At 38.9% G+C, this 18887-nt stretch overlaps 1 protein-coding gene across 2 annotated transcripts; it reads left to right on the top strand.

Moving 5' to 3' along the window:
- Window positions 1-5426: 5426 nt before the first annotated feature.
- On the top strand, window positions 5427-18825 carry Rsph4a (radial spoke head component 4A). 2 transcript variants are annotated; one of them, XM_090338231.1, is made up of 6 exons: window positions 5435-6171; window positions 8596-8830; window positions 11920-12657; window positions 14414-14567; window positions 15404-15521; window positions 16788-18825. In XM_090338231.1, the coding sequence occupies exons 1-6, from the start codon at window positions 5492-5494 to the stop codon at window positions 17014-17016; spliced, it is 2154 nt and encodes a 717-aa protein (XP_090194357.1). In that variant the 5' UTR covers window positions 5435-5491; the 3' UTR covers window positions 17017-18825. The 2 variants fall into 2 exon arrangements, with proteins under 2 accessions (XP_090194358.1, XP_090194357.1); XM_090338232.1 differs by lacking the exon at window positions 14414-14567 and having other exon boundaries at window positions 5427-6171; window positions 16788-16900.
- The last annotated feature ends 62 nt before the right edge of the window (window positions 18826-18887 follow it).

Raw genomic sequence — 18887 nt, 5'->3', positions numbered from 1 at the left:
TATAGATAATATGGGCTTGAACCCAGAGCCTGAGCACTGTCCCTGAGCTTTTTTTGCTCAGATGTAGTAGTATATCACTTGAGCTAGAGCTCTACTCTAGCTTTTTTTTTTGAGACGTTTATAGGAGATAAATGTTACATGGGCTTTCCTCTCTCTCTCTCTCCCCTTCTCTCTCTCTCTCTCTCTCTCTCTCTCTCTCTCTCTCTCTCTCTCTCTCTCTCTCTCTCTCTCTCCCTCTCCCTCTCTATCATAGTTGTCAGCTGTGAGACATCTACAACCATCGGTAATGACACTGGAATGAACTAGACATCAATGTGTGTATAATCAGAGTGAGTGTTTTGGTTTTCTCTTCTCTGTACCTGACAATGATGTGCAGGTAGCAAGGCCACTAGTAGGAATCAGGAGGAATGACATTGAGAAGGCAAAGAGATCTGAACAAAAAAAAAATCCTATGATGTCTTACACCAGAAAATAAAGATGACACAAGTAGTTATGGAAATAGGTCAAAAGAACACCAGAGTTGTCATGAAGATCTGCACCCAAGCTCTTCTGAGAAAACATGAATATCATAATCAGTTGTCATACTATAGCTCATTGTCATTTGAATAAAACAAGAGAGTATGATTCTATGGCCAACTGTGTTAGTCTAAACATATAATCCCAACATTTGGGAGTTAGAGGCAGTTGGATCATAAATTATGGATATGGGTTATGAATAGTGACGAGCTGCCAAAAAAACCAAAATGGGTACAGTGGCTTGCACCTATAATTTTAGCTACTGAGAAAAGAGGATTTGGGTGTGATGACATCCCAGGCAAAAATATTTGTGAGACCCTTGCTTCATAATAGTTAGGTGTGGTATCTTATTCTTGTCCTTCTAGTTGGGAGGCTAAGATTGGGAGGGTTTGGTTCCAGGTCAGCCAGGGCTTTAAAGTCCATGAGACCCCAAGCTGGGCATGGTAGCTTGCACCTGTTATCCCAGATATGGCATGAAGTGAAAAACAGGAGGATAAGGACCCAGGTATATGCCTAGACAGGGAGTAAGACTCTTACCTTAAAAAAATAGCCAGTGATAAATTTAATACAATAGGTGAAAGATCTCTAAGCTTAAGCCTATAAAACATCGATTAGCTGGATAAGACACAAATAGATGGAAAAGTATCCCATTGCTTAATTTTTCACATTGCTAAGATTTCCACATACTTAGTGTTTTTCAGATTAACTGCAATCTCAATCACAGTATCAGTAATCTTACCCCTGCTAAGCACATCCAAGATTGAATTTCACCTCAAACTTTGGCAGAGTATCTTTGGGTTTAAGGTATTGTAACAGGAAATTCAGAACCAGATTCTCTAAATTCTAAATCCTCATGTCTACCTACAAGTTGGTAATTCTATTCTAGAATAAACTCACCAGAAATTTATCTAGAATTTTTTTCTAGAACCTAATAAAACCCACAGATAGGATTTAGGGTATCATTAAAACAAAACAAAACAAAACAAAAAACATTTTTCACAGTGCATATGGTGGCTCACACCTGTAATCTTAGCTACATAGGAGGATGAGATCTGAGGATAAGGTTCAAAGCCAGCCCTGGCACAAAAGGACCGGAGACTCCTTTTTTTTATTGTATTTGCTTTTATTTGTTTATTTGAAATAGGGAAGGGAAGGGGGAAAACAAGATGATTAAGAGGGGTTGGGGGAGGGGAACAGGGACAAAAGCGTTAAGAAGGAGTATCAATGTATGAGAAGTAATACACCTACTACCTGACAAATGTAACTGCTACCCCTCTATACATTATCCAGACAAATCTGAGACTCTTATCTCAATTAACCTCTAGAAAATGGGAGGAGAGGCTTGGCTCAAGGGTAGGCCTGTAGCTTTGAACTGAAGGGCTCAGAGACAATACCTAGGGACAAGGGTAGAGTGGTAGCCTAGAGCTGAAGAGCCCAGGGACAATGCACAGGCCCCATGACCTAAAAAACAAAACAAAAAAATATTTTTTTTCAAGCTGAGTGCCCATGGCTCACACCTGTAATCCTAACTACTTGGCAGATTGGGATTGGGAGACTCTTGGTTTGAGATCAACCCAGACAGAAGTTTCTGAGACCCATTGTCAGTGGAGAGCTGGACACAGTGACATGTCACATATAGGCAGATGATGTGCAGATGAATGCCAGATATGGAAGCAAGACCTTATCTAAAAAATAAATATCAGTAAACAGACCTGAAGTTATGGCTCAGTGATAAGAGAACCCACCTAGGAAGATTGTTGATTCAAGTTAAAACACCAGCTCCACCAGAAAAAAGTACTTCAATTCTTTGAATGCAACTCCAAATCTACAATTTATCATCAATATATACCTTAATCTTTCCACACCAGAAAGCTACACTAAGGAAAAACCCAAGACCGTCACTCTCTTAAAAATTATTGTAAAATCTCTACCATTGCTTGGTGCTATGGCAAATATCCAAAAGTAAAGTCTTTCCTACTTTCCTACTTTGCTTCAATAATGGAAAATTATTATGTTTAACCCAACTGTCTTAACCCTCATTAACTCGTGAGAGCAAAATAAATTGCAATCCCCACTGGTAGCTTCTCATCTATGAGCTGTAAGAGACTTCAATGCCACAATTCAGGTGTTCTTGGGCCTGTCTCTTCTATCACAAATAGTCATGTCCACAATTATTCACCCCTCACCAATTCCTCTTTCAGCAGGAGAAACAATCCTCCAAACTTATTGTAAAGTTTGCAGTGTCACACTTCTACAGTGGGAGAATTTACTTCCTCCATAAAAATGTCTATCTCTTCCTTGTTAATGATCATGAAACTGTATTTTTTTTGCCATATTCTCTTCCTCTTACTGATCCTTGGAGTAAGTCATATTTTCCTTCTTTTGACTACATTTTTTTCAATATGCTATCCCAATATTGGAACTGTTCAATGGATCCTTTTCCTTGTTGCCTTAAAGTAGGATATCCCACAAGAACAATTTCCTATCAGATGAGTTGAGCCCAATAACCAAGAAACTACTAAAGCTCTACCTAGTTCACAAAATGAATCAGAACTGCTTTGTCTTGGAAGTGTTATCAACAGGCCAAAAGTGATAGCTGTTATCGTTGTTGTTTTTCCAGGAGACTGATGCTTTGTTATGAACAAATCTAGCATGATCTAAGATAATATATCTATGATATCAGGAGATTCATTTGAAAAATAAACTATTGAGGGGATGATAATTTTCTCCAGGATTGCTGTGGGACAGTCTTACATGGCTTCCTTCTGCGATTGAGCTCCCTAATCACACTACTTCTGCAATAAATTTTTGGCCTTGTAATTTTGAGATGCCTAATCTTCCAGATTAAAATGGTTCATTTGCATTTAATTATTCATAAAAGATTCTAACCACTTCCTCCACTGGATCAGACATCAATCATTTCTTTGGTATATATAATGTGATATATAGTTTCTTTTCTGATGTATCAGAATTCAATCAGATCTCTCAGCAAAAATCCTGAAACTTCAGAAAAGCATAGAATGGTATAGTTCAAGCTCTGGGAGTAAACCATTGCCAACCAAGTATATTATGCCCAGCTACTTTATTCTATAATGTTAAAGGACATATAAAAATCTCCTGGGCCAGGAGTGTGGCCTAGTGGTAGAGTGTTTACCTAGCATGCATGAAGTCCTGGGTTTGATCCTTGGTACCACATACACAGAAAAAGCCAGAGATAGTGCTGTGGCTCAAGTGATAGTGTGCTAGCCTTGAGAAAGCCCAAGGACAGTGCCCAAGTGCTGAACTCAAGCCAAGGACTGGCAAAAAATAAAAATAAAATTTCCTAGGATAGGCACAAATTTAAAGAATTCATGACTACTAAGTAAGCATTTCAGAAGATAATTGAAGAACTCACACACAGGAACAAGAAAAACAATCACAAACATGAGACATCATGAAAAGATAAATTTCGCAAGAGGAAAAAGTACATCAATCAGAATTAGGAAAGAAGCAATCGTGATGGACTCAAACCAGAAACTTCCAAAGTAAATAATGATGAAATAAAAAAACAAATAGTATTAAAATCCATCAGGAAAAAATAATAAAATAATAGCCATCAGAAGACACTTTTCAGAAACAACTCTAAATTAATAGCAATTTTAATTAAAATATGCAGATTGAGTGGATTAAAAACTCAAGTCATAAGTAAAAATGGTAGAAAATAAAATAGCAAGCAATCAGAAACCAAAAGCAAAGCTGGTGGTGATATGTTTCATACCTATAATCCCTGTTATTCACTGGGCTGAGATCCTCAGATTGTGGTTTGAAGCCAGCCTGGGAAGAAAAGCCTGTGAGACTCTTCTCTCTATTAACTACCCAAATTCTGAAGTGGAAAAAAACCAAGTGAAAATATAAAGCCTCGAGTTCAAATCCAGTATCAGAACTATAATAACACAAACGTAATAAAATATAAAATTAAGTTAAAGTAAAATCCCAAAGAAGCAGAAGTAATCACAGCCATATAATAAAAATAGACTTTGAGTCAAAAGAGATGAGATAAAGTTTTCCTATTTGTCAAGATATTTCAATTTTTCTGAAATATTTCTAGCCAATTCTTCCTCTAAACTGGGACTATTGGGTTTAGTGCTTAATCTCCTAATGTTGCTGAACCTGGTTTTCTCTTAGAACAACAAGTGGCACCAGACTGAGATTATACCAACTGAACATTTACCCAATTGTGATCTTTGGGGCATACAATGTCCCTATATTCCTGTCAAAACTCTTCAGCCTCATTCAAAATCATGAGAGAAAGGTAAAAATTTAAAACTATCAGCATTCAGTCATGTGGTATTCAAATCAACATACACACACACACACACACACACACACACACACACACACACACACACACACACACACACACACACACAAATAACAAGGCCAAGAAGTGGAAAAGTGTTAGCCTTGAGCTCAACAACAGCATCCAAGCCCAGAGTTCAAGCCCAACAACAACACAAGGCCAGGCTGAAAAGTTCTGGTAACAGTATGACGATTTTTTTTTCCCCAAACAATCGGTCTTTCATAACATATCTTTATTTTCCTCCCAGTGTTTGTGGACCTGTAAGGTGATCAAGTTACACCCTCAGAATCTCTCCAGCACAAGGTCTCCACTCTCCTTTTCTGATCTGGGCTCCAGGAACAGGACCAGGAGTTCTCAGGTTTCAAAATAAGTATTGCTATAGTCCTGGTCGGATTGGCTGGTCTAGAAAGAGGGACAGAGACTCTACCAAATCACCATCCTAAGAGTCCCACCTCTCTCTTGGTCTCCTCCCCAGAGTCCTGGCAACAGGCTTACCTCCTTTGCCCGAAAGAATCCTCCCTGGGGTTGCTATGGAGACAGGACGCCGCAATTTCCCAGCAACAGGAATCCCGAAATCACGCAGACTTCACCAAGTGACTGCAGCGTCGCCTTCTTTTTTGCCTCTTGATTGCTTCCATGGAAGATTCCATCTCCTTAAATCCAGAAAAAGACAACCAAGACCCTGGTGAAGCAGAGCAGCTATGGGAAGGAAACATGGCAGCGTCTCCCCAAGAACCCCAACCTCCATCACCTGCGCCTTTGGAGGCAGGGTGGAAACCAGACACTGAACCCCAACTCAGGAGCAACCCGCCCTGGAGCCCACAGTCTACAACTAGCCAGGGTGAGGGAGACCTCCCAGGACCGGGAGGTCCACTTCCCTCCCCCCCTCCTCAGGAAACCTCACCCCTTCTTTCCTCCCCGACGCCGGGCAGGAAGGACTTCGTGGCCCACTGGCAGCCAGACAGAAGCACCAGTGTGATCCTTGATGCTGCAAGACCTCATCCTGATCCGCTGGATCCATCAGCTGATCAGAGGGATAGGACTCCCCATCACGCAAGTCCACCAGAGGAAAATACCTTTCCACCGTCTCAACAATCCAGAGCTGGCCTGTGTGGGCCCCAGGCCACCAGCCAGGACGACTCCAAACATGAAGAGCTGAAATGTAACGTTTTTCAGGAGGAAGACTCAAATGATCACTGGGATCCAGAGCTGCCTGGGCCTGGGGCCCGCGAAGAGGCCCCCAGCATGCTCGAGATTGCCATTCAGAATGCAAAGTCTTTCCTCCAGAATGCCAGCAGCAAGACAGGCTTAAACCTGTAAGTGTCCGGGAGCACAACCACACAAGGCTTAGCACAGAGATAAAGGGCTGTGTTGTGAAAATATTTGTGAAGAATTTTTATTAATGAAAGCAAATCAGTGACATAACTGCATCACAGAACCCCACACAGCTCAGTAGTGGGGATTCTTAGTTTCTTTGAAGACTCTAGGCACATAAAAAAGAATGGAAGGAGTCTTAGAGCTCGAAATAGGACAGAAGAATAATGACATCTAAGCATCTGTCCAGGATGTTTGTAAATACAGTTACCTATTGTGACAAAGAACACATGTCTGTAATCTAAGTGTTCTGATGCTTGCATGTCTTGACTTAGCGTTCCCTCCCAGACCAAAGCTGGGTCACTGCTCATCCTCATTTTGTGATTGCAACAATGAAAATTCTGCATTGGAAGAAATCCTCACTACTGAGGAAGCAGGGACACTTGGTTATTTAGAACACTTACTAGTTTATCCAATTATCTCTTAGAGCAAGGGGAGAAGGTAATAGTATGTTCTGGCCATCACATTATAACTGTAATTTCAGGAAGAGTAGATTTCAAGGATTTCATTTTCCAGGGTTGCACAAACATAGAGTCAGCCAAATTTTGTGGCTAGGAGAAACTTAGTATGACACCAAGTCAACTCATTTACTTTTATTTATTTATTTATTTATTTATTTATTTATTTATTTTTGCTAGTTGTGGGCTTGAACTCAGGGCCTGAACACTGTCCTTGGGCTTTTCTCAAGGCCAGCACCCTGCCACTTGAGCCACAGCACCACTTCAAGCTTTTTCTATGTATGTGGTACCCAGGAATCAAAGCTGAGTCTTTGTGCAAACTAGGTAAGCACTCTTACCATTAGGCCAAACTCTCGGCCCAACTCATTTCTTTTTAAATGAAGAAACTGATTAGTGGAGAACTTAATTTCCTGGGTTGCTACTGGGTTAGAGCACTGACTGGCTCCTGTCTCACTGTTCATCACTCTGTATTAGCCATAAAGCCTAGTTTCCATATTCCCTCTGCCCAAAGGGTTTCTTCCCTGTGTTTGTCTCACTGCTTCCTGATGCTTCAGAACTCAGCTTGTATAGATCTCAGTCTATTCTATTCCTAATGCCATTTCTAATTAGGAACTTGTATTTTAATACTTGACTCTTCAAGGCTCCCAAGTAAAGGGGCTACATGATTTTTTTATGCCACTCAATACTTAATATTGAGCACAGTGTTTATCAGTTAGGTGTTAAGAATGGATGAATGGATAAATGGATGAATAAAAAAATGACAGCATAGGTGCCAAGAGTTTGGCCTAGTGGTAGAGTGCTTGCCTACCATGCACGAAGACCTGGATTTGATTCCATGGTATCATATATATAGAAAAAAGCCAGAAATGGTGCTGTGGCTCAAGTGGTAGAGCTCTAGCTTTGAGAAAGTCCAAGGACAGTGCTCAGGCCCTGAGCTCAAGTCCAGGACCAGCAAAAAAAATGATAGCATAGAGTGGTAGTCCATCTTTTCTGAATTATTTGATGAGATGACTTATATTTCATTAATAAATATTATTGAATGTCTACTGAATGTGCAATGTGGCAAACGTTTTCAGCTATTATTAGGCTTTACTAAATATAAAACATGATTTTAAAATATAATGAATAAAATAATATTTGATGTAGGAACTCTGAGATTGAACAATTTAAAATGTTATTTCTTATTATTTTAAACTAAAAATTTCTTTTTTTTTTGCCAGTGCTGGGCTTGAGCTTAGGGCTTGACCACTGTTCTTTGACTTTCTCAAGGCTAGAGCTCTACCATTTGAGCCTCAGCACCACTTCCGGCTTTTTTCTATGTATGTGGTACCAAGGAATTGAACTCCAGTTTTTGTGCATGCTAGGCAAACACTCTACCACTAGGCAAAACTCTTGGCCCTAGAAAAAAATTTTAAAGCATGTCAGGTCTAGTACTAGAAAATAAATAATTGTGCAACTATTTACTTTATCATATAAGGTAAGGGAGGAGACAGTCACTAAATAGGAAATATATACAAAACTTCACAGACAAATCTGTGGGACTCATCTCCAATTAATGAGCAAAAAGCTGGAAGCAGAGATGTGGTACAAGGGGTAGAATGTAAGCCTGAGGCAAGGCACTGAGTTCAAATCCCAGTACCTGCATGAATGCCATGCATACTAGGCTTAAAAATAAGATGATGAAGACAACAGATCCTACAAATAGAATCGATAAGATTTAGAAATATAACTACTAGAATAGATTCTTTCTGGTATGGTAGAAGTCACCTACACTTGATAATCTTGAAGACTTAGAGCTATTACAGTTATCTAAAACCCCAATAACTGGATCTGCATGAAATGTTTTTGATGTGTACATTATTGAAATGTTCTTTCTGTGTACAGTCTGAAAATTTCTCTGTTGAACAGATATGATCATCTTTCAAACATGCTGACCAAGATATTAGATGAACGTCCTGAAAATGCTGTTGACATCATTGAAAAAATTAGTCAAGATGTCAAAATGGCACACTTCAGTAAAAAATTAGATACGCTGCAAAACGAGAATGAAATGCTTCCAGCATATGAAATCGCAGAGAGGCAAAGGGCTCTTTTTCTCCAGGGACATTTGGAAGGAGCGGATCAGGAATTGGAAGATGAAATAGTGAGTCATACCTATAATTGAATATAAATGAATATTCTAAGTCTCACGTTATTTGGGATGTGTGGAAAGTGGCTTTTTATGTTTTTATACTTTTTATGGTATTAGTAACATTTTTTCTTAAATGTATTTTAGGCTTTTTCCCATCAACATTGGGGTTGTCTTACTTTGTTTTTGCAATTATTTTACAGGCCTCTGTTTTGTCATATGCTTGTAGGACAAGCTTTTGTTTTGATACTGTCCAGCTTACCTGGTACAGATTTGGGAGTACAAGTGCTGTTTCTTAATGTTTGTTGAATAGTGAATGAAAATTTAATATAATTATGTACATATAGCATTCAGGGAAGTGCATATATATGATAATGCTCATATTACTATATAAATTTTTAGTAAGCACTGAGTGCTGATGGCTCACGTCTATAATTTCAGCTATTCAGTAGGAGGCAACATAAAGGATCACAGTTTAAAGCCCAGATAGAAAATTCCAAGAGAACCCATGTTTGATTAACCAACAAAGGCTGGGCTGGAGGCATAGTTTAAATTGTAGAGTTCCAGCCATGAGCAATGAAGCTGAATGACCCTTCAGTTCAAGACCAGTGCAGCAGCTGAGCAGTGCATAGCACTCAGTGACATCAAAGCCATTGTAAGGTCACAGCACAACATATATGTGCCTGTGGTGATGCTCCTGTAAAGAAACATACCTCACTGTACTCATATGGAAGTCAAACAGGTACAATTGTGTGCAGCAGTTGCATTTGGAGTTTGTAAGTGTGTTCTGTTTTGTTGTTTTTGTTTTTGATTTTTGGTTGGCAGTGGTACTTGAACTCAGGGCCTGGGCACTGTCCCTGAGCTCTTCTGCTCAAGGCTAGTACTCTATATTGCTTTGAGCCACAGTACCACTTCTGGATTTCTGGTGGTTAATTAGAGATAAGAGTCTCATAGAATGTCTTGACCAGCCTGGCTTTGAACAGTGATGTTCAGATCTGGGCTTCCTGAATAGTGAGGATTACTGGCATGAGCCATCAGCAGGGATACATTCTGAGAAATACATCCTCTGGCATTCTATGTTAGTTTCACAGTGCAATTGCCAGAGGATGTATTTGTCAGAATATATCCCTGTCATAAAGAAATGCATGACTATAACTTGAGATGAGAGTTTAAGTCGTTTTGTATTTCCTCAAAACACTGGAAACTACTTCTAATAGCATTTCCATTCTTTTGGAAGTTTCTTATATCTTGATATTATGGCAGTATCTGCATCTTGATATTATTCTATTATTTATTAATAGAAGAGAGGAATCAAACATGTGTTTTGATCTTGACAAATAAATGGCAAAAATATTTTGAAAAAGAATTGGCTATCATGGGCTAAAAAGTTTTATCAGAGTGTACAATCAAGCATCAGAGGAATTTTAGCTTTAATCATTTCAAAATAGTTGCCCTCATTATGCTTCTTACATGCCTATATCCTTGCAACTTATGCGTAGTGCCTGAACTTCTAGGCTATGATCACTAGACAATTTAAAATATGTCTATGACTAGGAAAATTCAGGGGATGGGTGGGCTTGGGAGGGATGAGGGGTGCTATTGACCAAGATGCATTGTATTTAGAAACTGACAAGTTGAATGGTAACCTCTTTGTACAATTACTTAAAGATAGTTTTAAAATAATAATAGAATATGTTTATGTAGATGAAAATTGGATGTTTAGAGTTATTTTTAACCAGGGATTCTTTGTAAGAAGAGAAGAGATAAAAGGAACAGTGACCTGACATAGGCACACAGGGCTCAACAGTCTGTGTTGACAAAAGTACGGTCCAGAGAGCTCGAACCAGAGGAGCAGGGTATAGGTCAGGTGTCAAAGAGATGACACTGAGTTGCTTTAACAAGGGGGCAGCTGGTTATGTACCATATTTACAATAATAATGTGTGAGAGAATACTACATGTGGGGTTCAGACACACAGGCAGACATTCCCATGGAGATACTAGTCAAATAAAGGTCAGGCTCCAGTATGAGTATATGCAAGTATGGAAATAGCACAGTGAAGCCTGTTCATACTAATAAGAAAGAGAAGGGAAAAGAGCAGATCATTAGTATGAAATGCAAATGCTCTCCATTCAATGGGACTTTGTCTTGAAAGTTGTCCTAAGTTTTTTCTTCACTTCCAACGTTCTCAAGAAATGCTTTAACAGTTCTATTTATTTTCTTGTAGGAAATTATCTTTCTTTTCATTATTTTTGTATAGTTTTACAAGGGTCTCCTCATTATTTTCAGTACTAAAATTTTTACTGTAAGTAGGAGCAACTATATTATGCACTTACATATAGATATGTCTATATACTTTGTAACATTCTTTATAATTTGTTATGTATGTTCATTATTATATTAATATTTATTTGCCATTGACATATATGCCCTTGTATTTAGTAAATATTTTAATACAATGACAATATAAACATGTAAAATAGTAATTACATGCATACACATACATGTATCATATATATTATACATACATTATGTATACACATACACATATACACATGCATGTACACATATGTTCACCTTATTCTATGTCTTAGGATAGTAAGAGAGTCACAAATATTTCTAAAAACCAATCTGTTAAATTAAATTTCTGTTAAATTCTTCCTAGAGACACATAAAACAGATTAACTATCATATTAGTCAGACACTATTAATATAAAAAGCAACATTCATAAGCCATGAAAGAAGTACTGAAGTTCAGGAATTAGCACAATTTGATTGAAATGTTGGAATAAATAAGAAAGAACTGGAGAAAGAAAGTAGTGCTGATATCAAATAAGTTTAAAAATAAAAATAAAAGAGGCGCTGGGAGCATGGCCTAGAGGTAGAATGTTTGCCTAGCATACATGAAGCCCTGGCTTCAATTCTTCTGTTCCACATACACAGAAAAAAGCTGAAAGTGGTGATGTGGCTCAAGTGGTAGAGCTCTAGCCTTGAGAAAGCCCAAGAACAGTGCTCAGGCCCTGAGTTCAAGCCCCAGGACTGGCAAAAAAAAAAAAGGCCTTTTTTTTAAGGATAACATTTTAACTAAATCATCTGTTTTTCTAGGCAGAAAATGCTCTTCCAAACGTAATGGAGTCAGCATTTTATTTTGAACAAGCTGGAGTTGGTTTGGGAACAGATGAAACTTATCGCATATTCCTGGCCCTCAAGCAACTTACTGACACTCACCCAATCCAAAGCTGCCGATTGTGGGGCAAGATCTTGGGCCTGGAAATGAACTATATTATAGCTGAAGTGGAATTTCGTGAGGGGGAAGAGGAAGAGGAAGTGGAGGAGGAAGATGTGGCTGAAGAGAGGGACAATGGAGAAAGTGAAGCTGAGGAAGCTGAGGAAGCTGAATTACCAAAGTCCTTTTACAAGGCCCCACGAGCTATACCTAAAGAAGAAAGTCGAACAGGTGCCAACAAATATTTCTATTTTGTTTGCAATGAACCAGGAAGACCATGGGTGAAGTTACCATTAGTTACACCTGCACAAATTGTTACAGCAAGAAAAATCAAGAAATATTTCACTGGGCGATTGGATGCTTCCATCCTAAGCTACCCACCTTTCCCAGGAAATGAGAGCAATTATTTGCGTGCACAAATTGCCCGGATTTCAGCAGGAACTCATGTTAGTCCTCTAGGATTCTATCAATTTGGTGAAGAGGAAGAAGAGGAGGAGGAAGTGGAAGGTGGACGAGATAGCTTTGAAGAGAACCCTGAATTTGACGGCATCCAAGTGACTGATCTGGTAGAATCACTATCCAATTGGGTTCATCATGTACAGTATATTCTCCCTCAGGTAGGAGAGTATTTGTCAGGTAATGTACATATGTAGACTTCAGTGTGGGGTGCAGTTACTCTATTTGTGTACAGTAAATAAGGTAAATAGATAATTATTTTATACAATATACATACATTTATTATGGAAACTATTTTATTCTATTTCTTTTTTCTTTTCTTTTCTTTTCTTTTTTTTGCCAGTCATGGGCTTGAGCTCAGGGCCTGAGCACTGTCCTTGTACTTTCTTAAGGCTAGAACTCTATTACTTGAGCCTCAGCACCACTTCCAGCTTTTTTCTATGTATGTGGTACCAAGGAATGGAACCCGGGTCTTCGTGCATGCTAGGCAAGCACTCTACCACTAGGCCAAACTCCTGGCCCCTATTTTATTCTATTTTTACAACACAATTTGTTACATGGATATTTATGTCAGACACTAAAATAGTATGACAAAAAACAAAAATAAGCAAACAGTGCTAGACAGCAATTATACAGAATCTATTTAACTAGGTGCTCTTCAGCAGCACTATATGTACATTACGTATAAAATTATATAGAGACATATGATTTAACCCTCACAACCATCCCACTGTTATTACTTTTATTTTGTAGATGGGGAAAACTGACCAGTGCTTAGGAAACATGGTAAAAAGAATGTAGCTAATAAGATGAGAGTCTGATATGAGGATGTACAGAATAGACTCATCCATTTTATTTTTTATATATTTTTATTGTCAGGGTAACGTACAGAGGGGTTATAGGTAGTAGGTACATTACTTCTCACACATTGATACCCCTTCTCATGCTTTTGTCCCCATTTCCCTCCCACCCCCTTCCAATCATCTTGTTTTCCCCCTTCCCTTTGACTAATCCTTTTTTTTTTTTTTTTTTTTGCCAGTCCTGGGCCCTGAACTCGGGGCACTGTCCTTAGGCTTTCTCAAGGCTAGAGCTCTATGTGGTACCGAGGAATCAAACCTGGGTCTTCATGCAAGCTAGGCAAGCACTCTACCTCTAGGCCAAACTCCCAGCTCTCATCCATTTTCTTAATCACCCTGTGGTACTCTCAATGTGCAGGTAGAAATCTTCACTATACTTTGATCAAGATAAGAGATGCTCTCAAGTATCTCTAGGTAAGTTCATTCATTGAGAAATTATAACTCTCAATCCTATTATTATCACTTAAAATTTTTATTAATATTCATCATAATTTCCTAATTAGGAAATTATGCACACCTTGCACACCCAAATTATTAGAACCCAGTTTATTTTTTTCCACAAGACTTTACGTTCAAGTTTTATAACTTCAAAATTACTGGCAAGTGCTTCAAATCAATGTATTTTTTTTTGCTAAAAATAAACCTGGATGGACATATTTTCATAAGTGTAAAATGCGTGAATGGTTAATTTCTCACATCAAGAACCCTCAACCTGCTAATTTTTTCAATCCAAATGAACCATCTGATGTGTATGTGTGTGTGCACATGTGTGCATGCATGTGTGTGAAGTTGTGCTGGTACTAGGGCTTGAGTCTGGGGCCTCCAGCTCTCACTTGAATTTTTATGCAAGGCTCTACCATTTGAACCACACCTCCATTTCCAGCTTTTTGTTGGTTAACCAGAGATAAGAGTCTCATGGACTTTTCTGCCAAGTCTGGCTTTGAACCACAATCCTCAGATCTAAGTCTTTCAAGTGCACAGGATTACACCTACCAGTCACCAGCTCGACTTATGCTGAGATTTTAAGACCCTTTTTAAATCTTGCAACATTCATCTCTAGGGTCGCTGCAATTGGTTCAACCCTAGACAAAAAAATGAGGAAGAAGAAGAAGAGGAAATAGACGAAGAAAAAGAAGAAGAAAAGGGAGAAGAGCCTGACTACTTGGAGCAGGAAGTAGGGCCTCCTCTTTTGACACCTATCTCTGAAGATTTAGGTAAAGTAGCTACTAATGTGGAAACACATGAACTTTAAACCATGCATATTATGTGGTAAATATCTGAGACTTGGAAACCTCTGAAAGGAAGACAGGAATCAAGTACTCATACTCCTTTCCCAACATGAGTCCTGGAATGCTGGGAGGAAAAGAATGCTTCTAGCCATTCCATCCTGCTGCAGGCTGAAAGAATGATGCAGAGAGAAAACTCTAGTGGCCTGTGGCTGCTACTAAGATGGGCGACAGTCATTTGTGCAGCATTGCTTTAATTCTGCAAATCATAAACAGGTGGCTTAGCTGTAGAAAAATGCCACGTAATCTTGTTTTCTAACTCATGTCCACATGTTCTTTTTTTGTTCTATTTTGTTTTGCCCATTATCCTTACTCTCTCCCATGCCAATAACCTTTGCTTTGGTTACCAAACAGCATTCTCATCTTGCTTAATAGTAAAAAAAAATATGTAACTATTTCAAATTTAGTTGTTTCCAAATCAAGGTACTGAAATGCTCTGATTTGAGTTCTTTCACTTTTGCACCTGAAAAACAGCATTTTTTGGCATATTCTATATTAATACAAACATTTTCATATATCCAATTGTTTCTTGAAAGTATTAGATATGAAACTTTGTGCTTGTTAAGCAAGTGTTAAGCTGCTATTTTAACTTGTTTTCTACACCAAATGTGTGTGTGTGTGTGTGTGTGTGTGTGTGTGTGTGTGTCTATGTCTGTGTAAGTATGTATGCATGTAACTAAGATTTACAAAAAAGCAACTTCAGTTAAACAGCAGATCCTTACCTACTTAGGGGTTAAGCTTCCATGTTTCTCCTGTGCTTCTAGAGATTCACAATATCCCCCCTTGGACAGCGCGGCTATCATCACATTTCATTCCTCAGTATGCTATCGCAGTCCTTCGTTCCAATCTTTGGCCTGGAGCATATGCCTTCTCCAATGGCAAGTAAGTATCCAGCCACCTACAAGGCCATTGCTATGACTAAGTGATGAAATTTATCACTGGAATGTTTTAAGGCACTAGTGTTTTAACTATATTTGGCAAATTAGGTGCTGGTGATAGACGTTTAATTAAAATAATGTTGGTAGACTGTGTGCTGGTGTCTCATCCCTGTAATCCAAGCTCTTTGGGAGGCTGATATGTGAGAATCACTGTTCAAAGTAAGCTTAAGCAGAATATCAGCAAAAAGGTGAAAGTGGAGGTATAACTCAAATTATATATATTAAAATTTATGTGAATATGCATAATTACATGTAATAGAGATATATCTCTATTATCTATCTCTGCTCATGTCATATATTTATATCAATGTATATCTATCCATATAAATCTCTATTTTCCTGAAGGCTAGCACTACTCTTCCACTTGAGCCACATCTCCATGGCTGGATTTTTTTCTTTGCTGTTTAATCTCTCTGGCATTTTTTTTTTTTTTTTGCCAGTCTTGGGGCTTGAACTCAGGGCCTGAGCAAGCCTGAGGCTAGTGCTCTATCACTTGAGCCACAGTACCACTTCAGGCTTTTCTGTGTATGAGGTACCAAGGAATCAAACCCAGGTCTTTGTGCATGGTAGGCAAGCACTCTACCACTAGGCCAAACTCCCGGCTCCCAGTTAATCTGAGTTCTACTGATTTTTCTGCCCAGGCTAGTTTCAGGTTGTGATATCAGATCTCATCCTCCCAAGTAGCTAGAATTACAAGGCAAAAGCCACGAACACCCAGCAGTTTTTGCTGCTGTTGTTTTTTTCCTTTGGCAATCTAGATGTAGGGTATATTTTGACAGATTCTGGCCCTATGGTTTTCTTAATCAGCTTAAGCAGTTTGGATCAAATAAATTCCCCATGATAGAATCATTGAAAGCTTTTTTACTTGTTTTTAATATATATTATTTTAACTTATGGAATCATAATATAGTCATAGCACATTGCTTTAAAAGGACCAGTATTTCTGGTTTTGTTTTTTTCTTTGCCAGTCCTGGGCTTGAGCTCAGGGCCTGAGCACTGTCCTTGGACTTTCTCAAGGCGAGAGCTCTACCACTTGAGCCTCAGCACCACTTCCGGCTTTTTTCTATATGTGGTACCGAGGAATCGAACCCGGGTCTTCATGCATGCTAGGCAAGCACTTTAACCACTAGGCCAAACTCCCGGCCCCAAGGACCAGTATTTCTTACTGAATAGAGTCTATCAATGACTTTTTGTGTCTTATACTTAACAGAAAGTTTGAAAATTTCTACATAGGCTGGGGCCATAAGTATAGTGTAGACAACTATACACCCCCAGTTCCACCATCAGTTTATCAAGAATACCCCAGTGGACCAGAAGTTACAGAAATGGATGACCCCAGTGTGGAAGAAGAGAAGGCTTTGCAGGCTGCACAAGAAGCAGCTGAATTTGTGGCAGAGGAGATTGAAGAAACCGAGGATGAAGACGACGACGAAGACTAAGAACTCAATTTGCCCGCACTTAGGTGGCCTTAACATACGCATCCACTGAGGAGGGGGGCTGATTATATGCATATACGAAACTAATGTGCAAAATGTCATTCCTTGAAAACACCAAATGACATTTCATACATAAAGCTACCAATGTTTATAGACATTAATGATATCACTGTTCTCATGACTGTAGTAAATACATTGTGCATCGTTATTATCAAAAGTTCTCAGTTATAACTCACATATTATAATCCATAGAACCTCTTGCAGATTTCTATAGCGTATCAAGGGGAAATGGAGATTAAAAAGAACCCCCCTTCCCACCACACACATTGAAAACTTATTTTGCTAGCATTGTAAGACAGGAACTAAAGTATGTAGCTTTCCTAATCTCATGTACCTGCTTTATCACCAAGCCTGTGATATTTGTGTGCAATTGTGGAGTATGTATATACTCATTTCTTTTCTTGGGGTGAGTGTTCTTAATTTTATATCAGTCTATAGGGATGGTCCAATTTTTTTTTTTTTAGCCCTTTTATTACTTTTCAGGTTCCTTAATCAAAACTGTTTTGTGGGGCCATGTAAAGAGACTTGTAGAGTCAGCAAGACTCCCTATTTCAGAAAACAAGCCAGATGTGGTGGGCAAGCCCTGTACTTACAGCTATGAGAGGCAAAGGCAGAAGGATCATGATCTGCAGTCAATATCAGGTAAAAGTGTGAGACCTTATCTGAAACACAACTAAAGCCAAGAGGGCGAGAAGCATGGCTCAAATGGCTAAGAGCTCATTAGCCAAGGACAAGTTCCCATGTACACTTTAAAGTTCTCTAGCATTGCTTCTTTAAAATATTTTCATTTACTGAAAAAGTATTTTTAAGTTCAATTATACTAGTCAAAATTAGGTACAGCTCCTGAAATCGGAGTTCACAGAGGGAAGAATATGAGAAGGTAAACAGAACACGAGACAAAATTGACTGCGTAGTATGATACCATCTATAACAGAAGACCACAGAACACATTTCAAATTCTGTGGTAAAAGAACAATTAAAAAAACATTAATCCAATGCTGCTGTTTTACCAAGTAAAATATATCACATTAATTCTCAATTCCTGCAGTTAGACTGGAAGTCGTATGTGTCATAGACTTAGGACCCTTACTCTAGACTTGAGCAGGTCAGGAAGCACTAAATTAAGCATTACTAGGTGGAGTAATTCTGGGCAGGCCAATTATGGTGTGGACATGAAAGTTATCCCGAGAAAGCTCATTTATTGAAGGCTGGGCCTCAGATGATGGATTCATGTCCAAACTGAAAAGTGATTAGACATGAAGGCTGTGATCAACAGATGTATCTAGCTAATCATCAGGTTGACTCAATGATGGAATCCTAATATGATAAAACCCAGAGGCAGTAGAATCTAGGTGAGAATCTGGTTGGAGGGCAGGTCACTGCATGTCTTGGAAGGGATAATTTGGGTGAGATCACAGCTCTGTTAGAGCATCTGCGTAGCATGAGCAAGGCCACAGCTCAATTCCCAGCACATGAATTGGTATACCTTGTTTGTGGCCCCCTTTGTCCCTGCTTCTGTCTATCACAAGGCCAGAGACTATTCTCCAGTTCTTGCCTTATGGCAGGCCCAGAAACAATAAAGCCAGACAAGGATGGGCAGTAAACTCTGCAACCGTAAGCCAAAATAAATATTTCCTCTTGAAATAGTCTCTCTCAGGTATCTGCTACAGAGTAAAAATGATTAGTAACATAATAGCCAAGCTAGCCCAATGGTAGAGTGTTAAAAGCTTGGAAGTGAGAGGCTGAGGTTTGTATCCTAAAAGCTTGGAAGTGAGAGGCTGTTTGTATCCTGGATTACCATCATGTTCTTGCTA

This window comes from Megascapheus bottae, chromosome 8 (assembly GCF_031878675.1).
Source record: "Megascapheus bottae isolate mThoBot1 chromosome 8, mThoBot2.hap1, whole genome shotgun sequence".
Lineage (NCBI taxonomy): Eukaryota > Metazoa > Chordata > Mammalia > Rodentia > Geomyidae > Megascapheus > Megascapheus bottae.
The sequence above is the reverse complement of the archived record's forward strand: the minus strand, read 5'-3'. Positions and strand labels throughout refer to the sequence as shown.

Bases quoted from the DNA above. Each gene is read 5' to 3' on its own strand.
- Rsph4a (XM_090338231.1), top strand. From the start codon at position 5,492: ATGGAAGATTCCATCTCCTTAAATCCAGAAAAAGACAACCAAGACCCT. The intron at 8,831-11,919 runs GTGAGTCATACC...CTGTTTTTCTAG, and splicing joins AGGAATTGGAAGATGAAATA to GCAGAAAATGCTCTTCCAAA. The intron at 12,658-14,413 runs GTAGGAGAGTAT...ATTCATCTCTAG, and splicing joins TACAGTATATTCTCCCTCAG to GGTCGCTGCAATTGGTTCAA.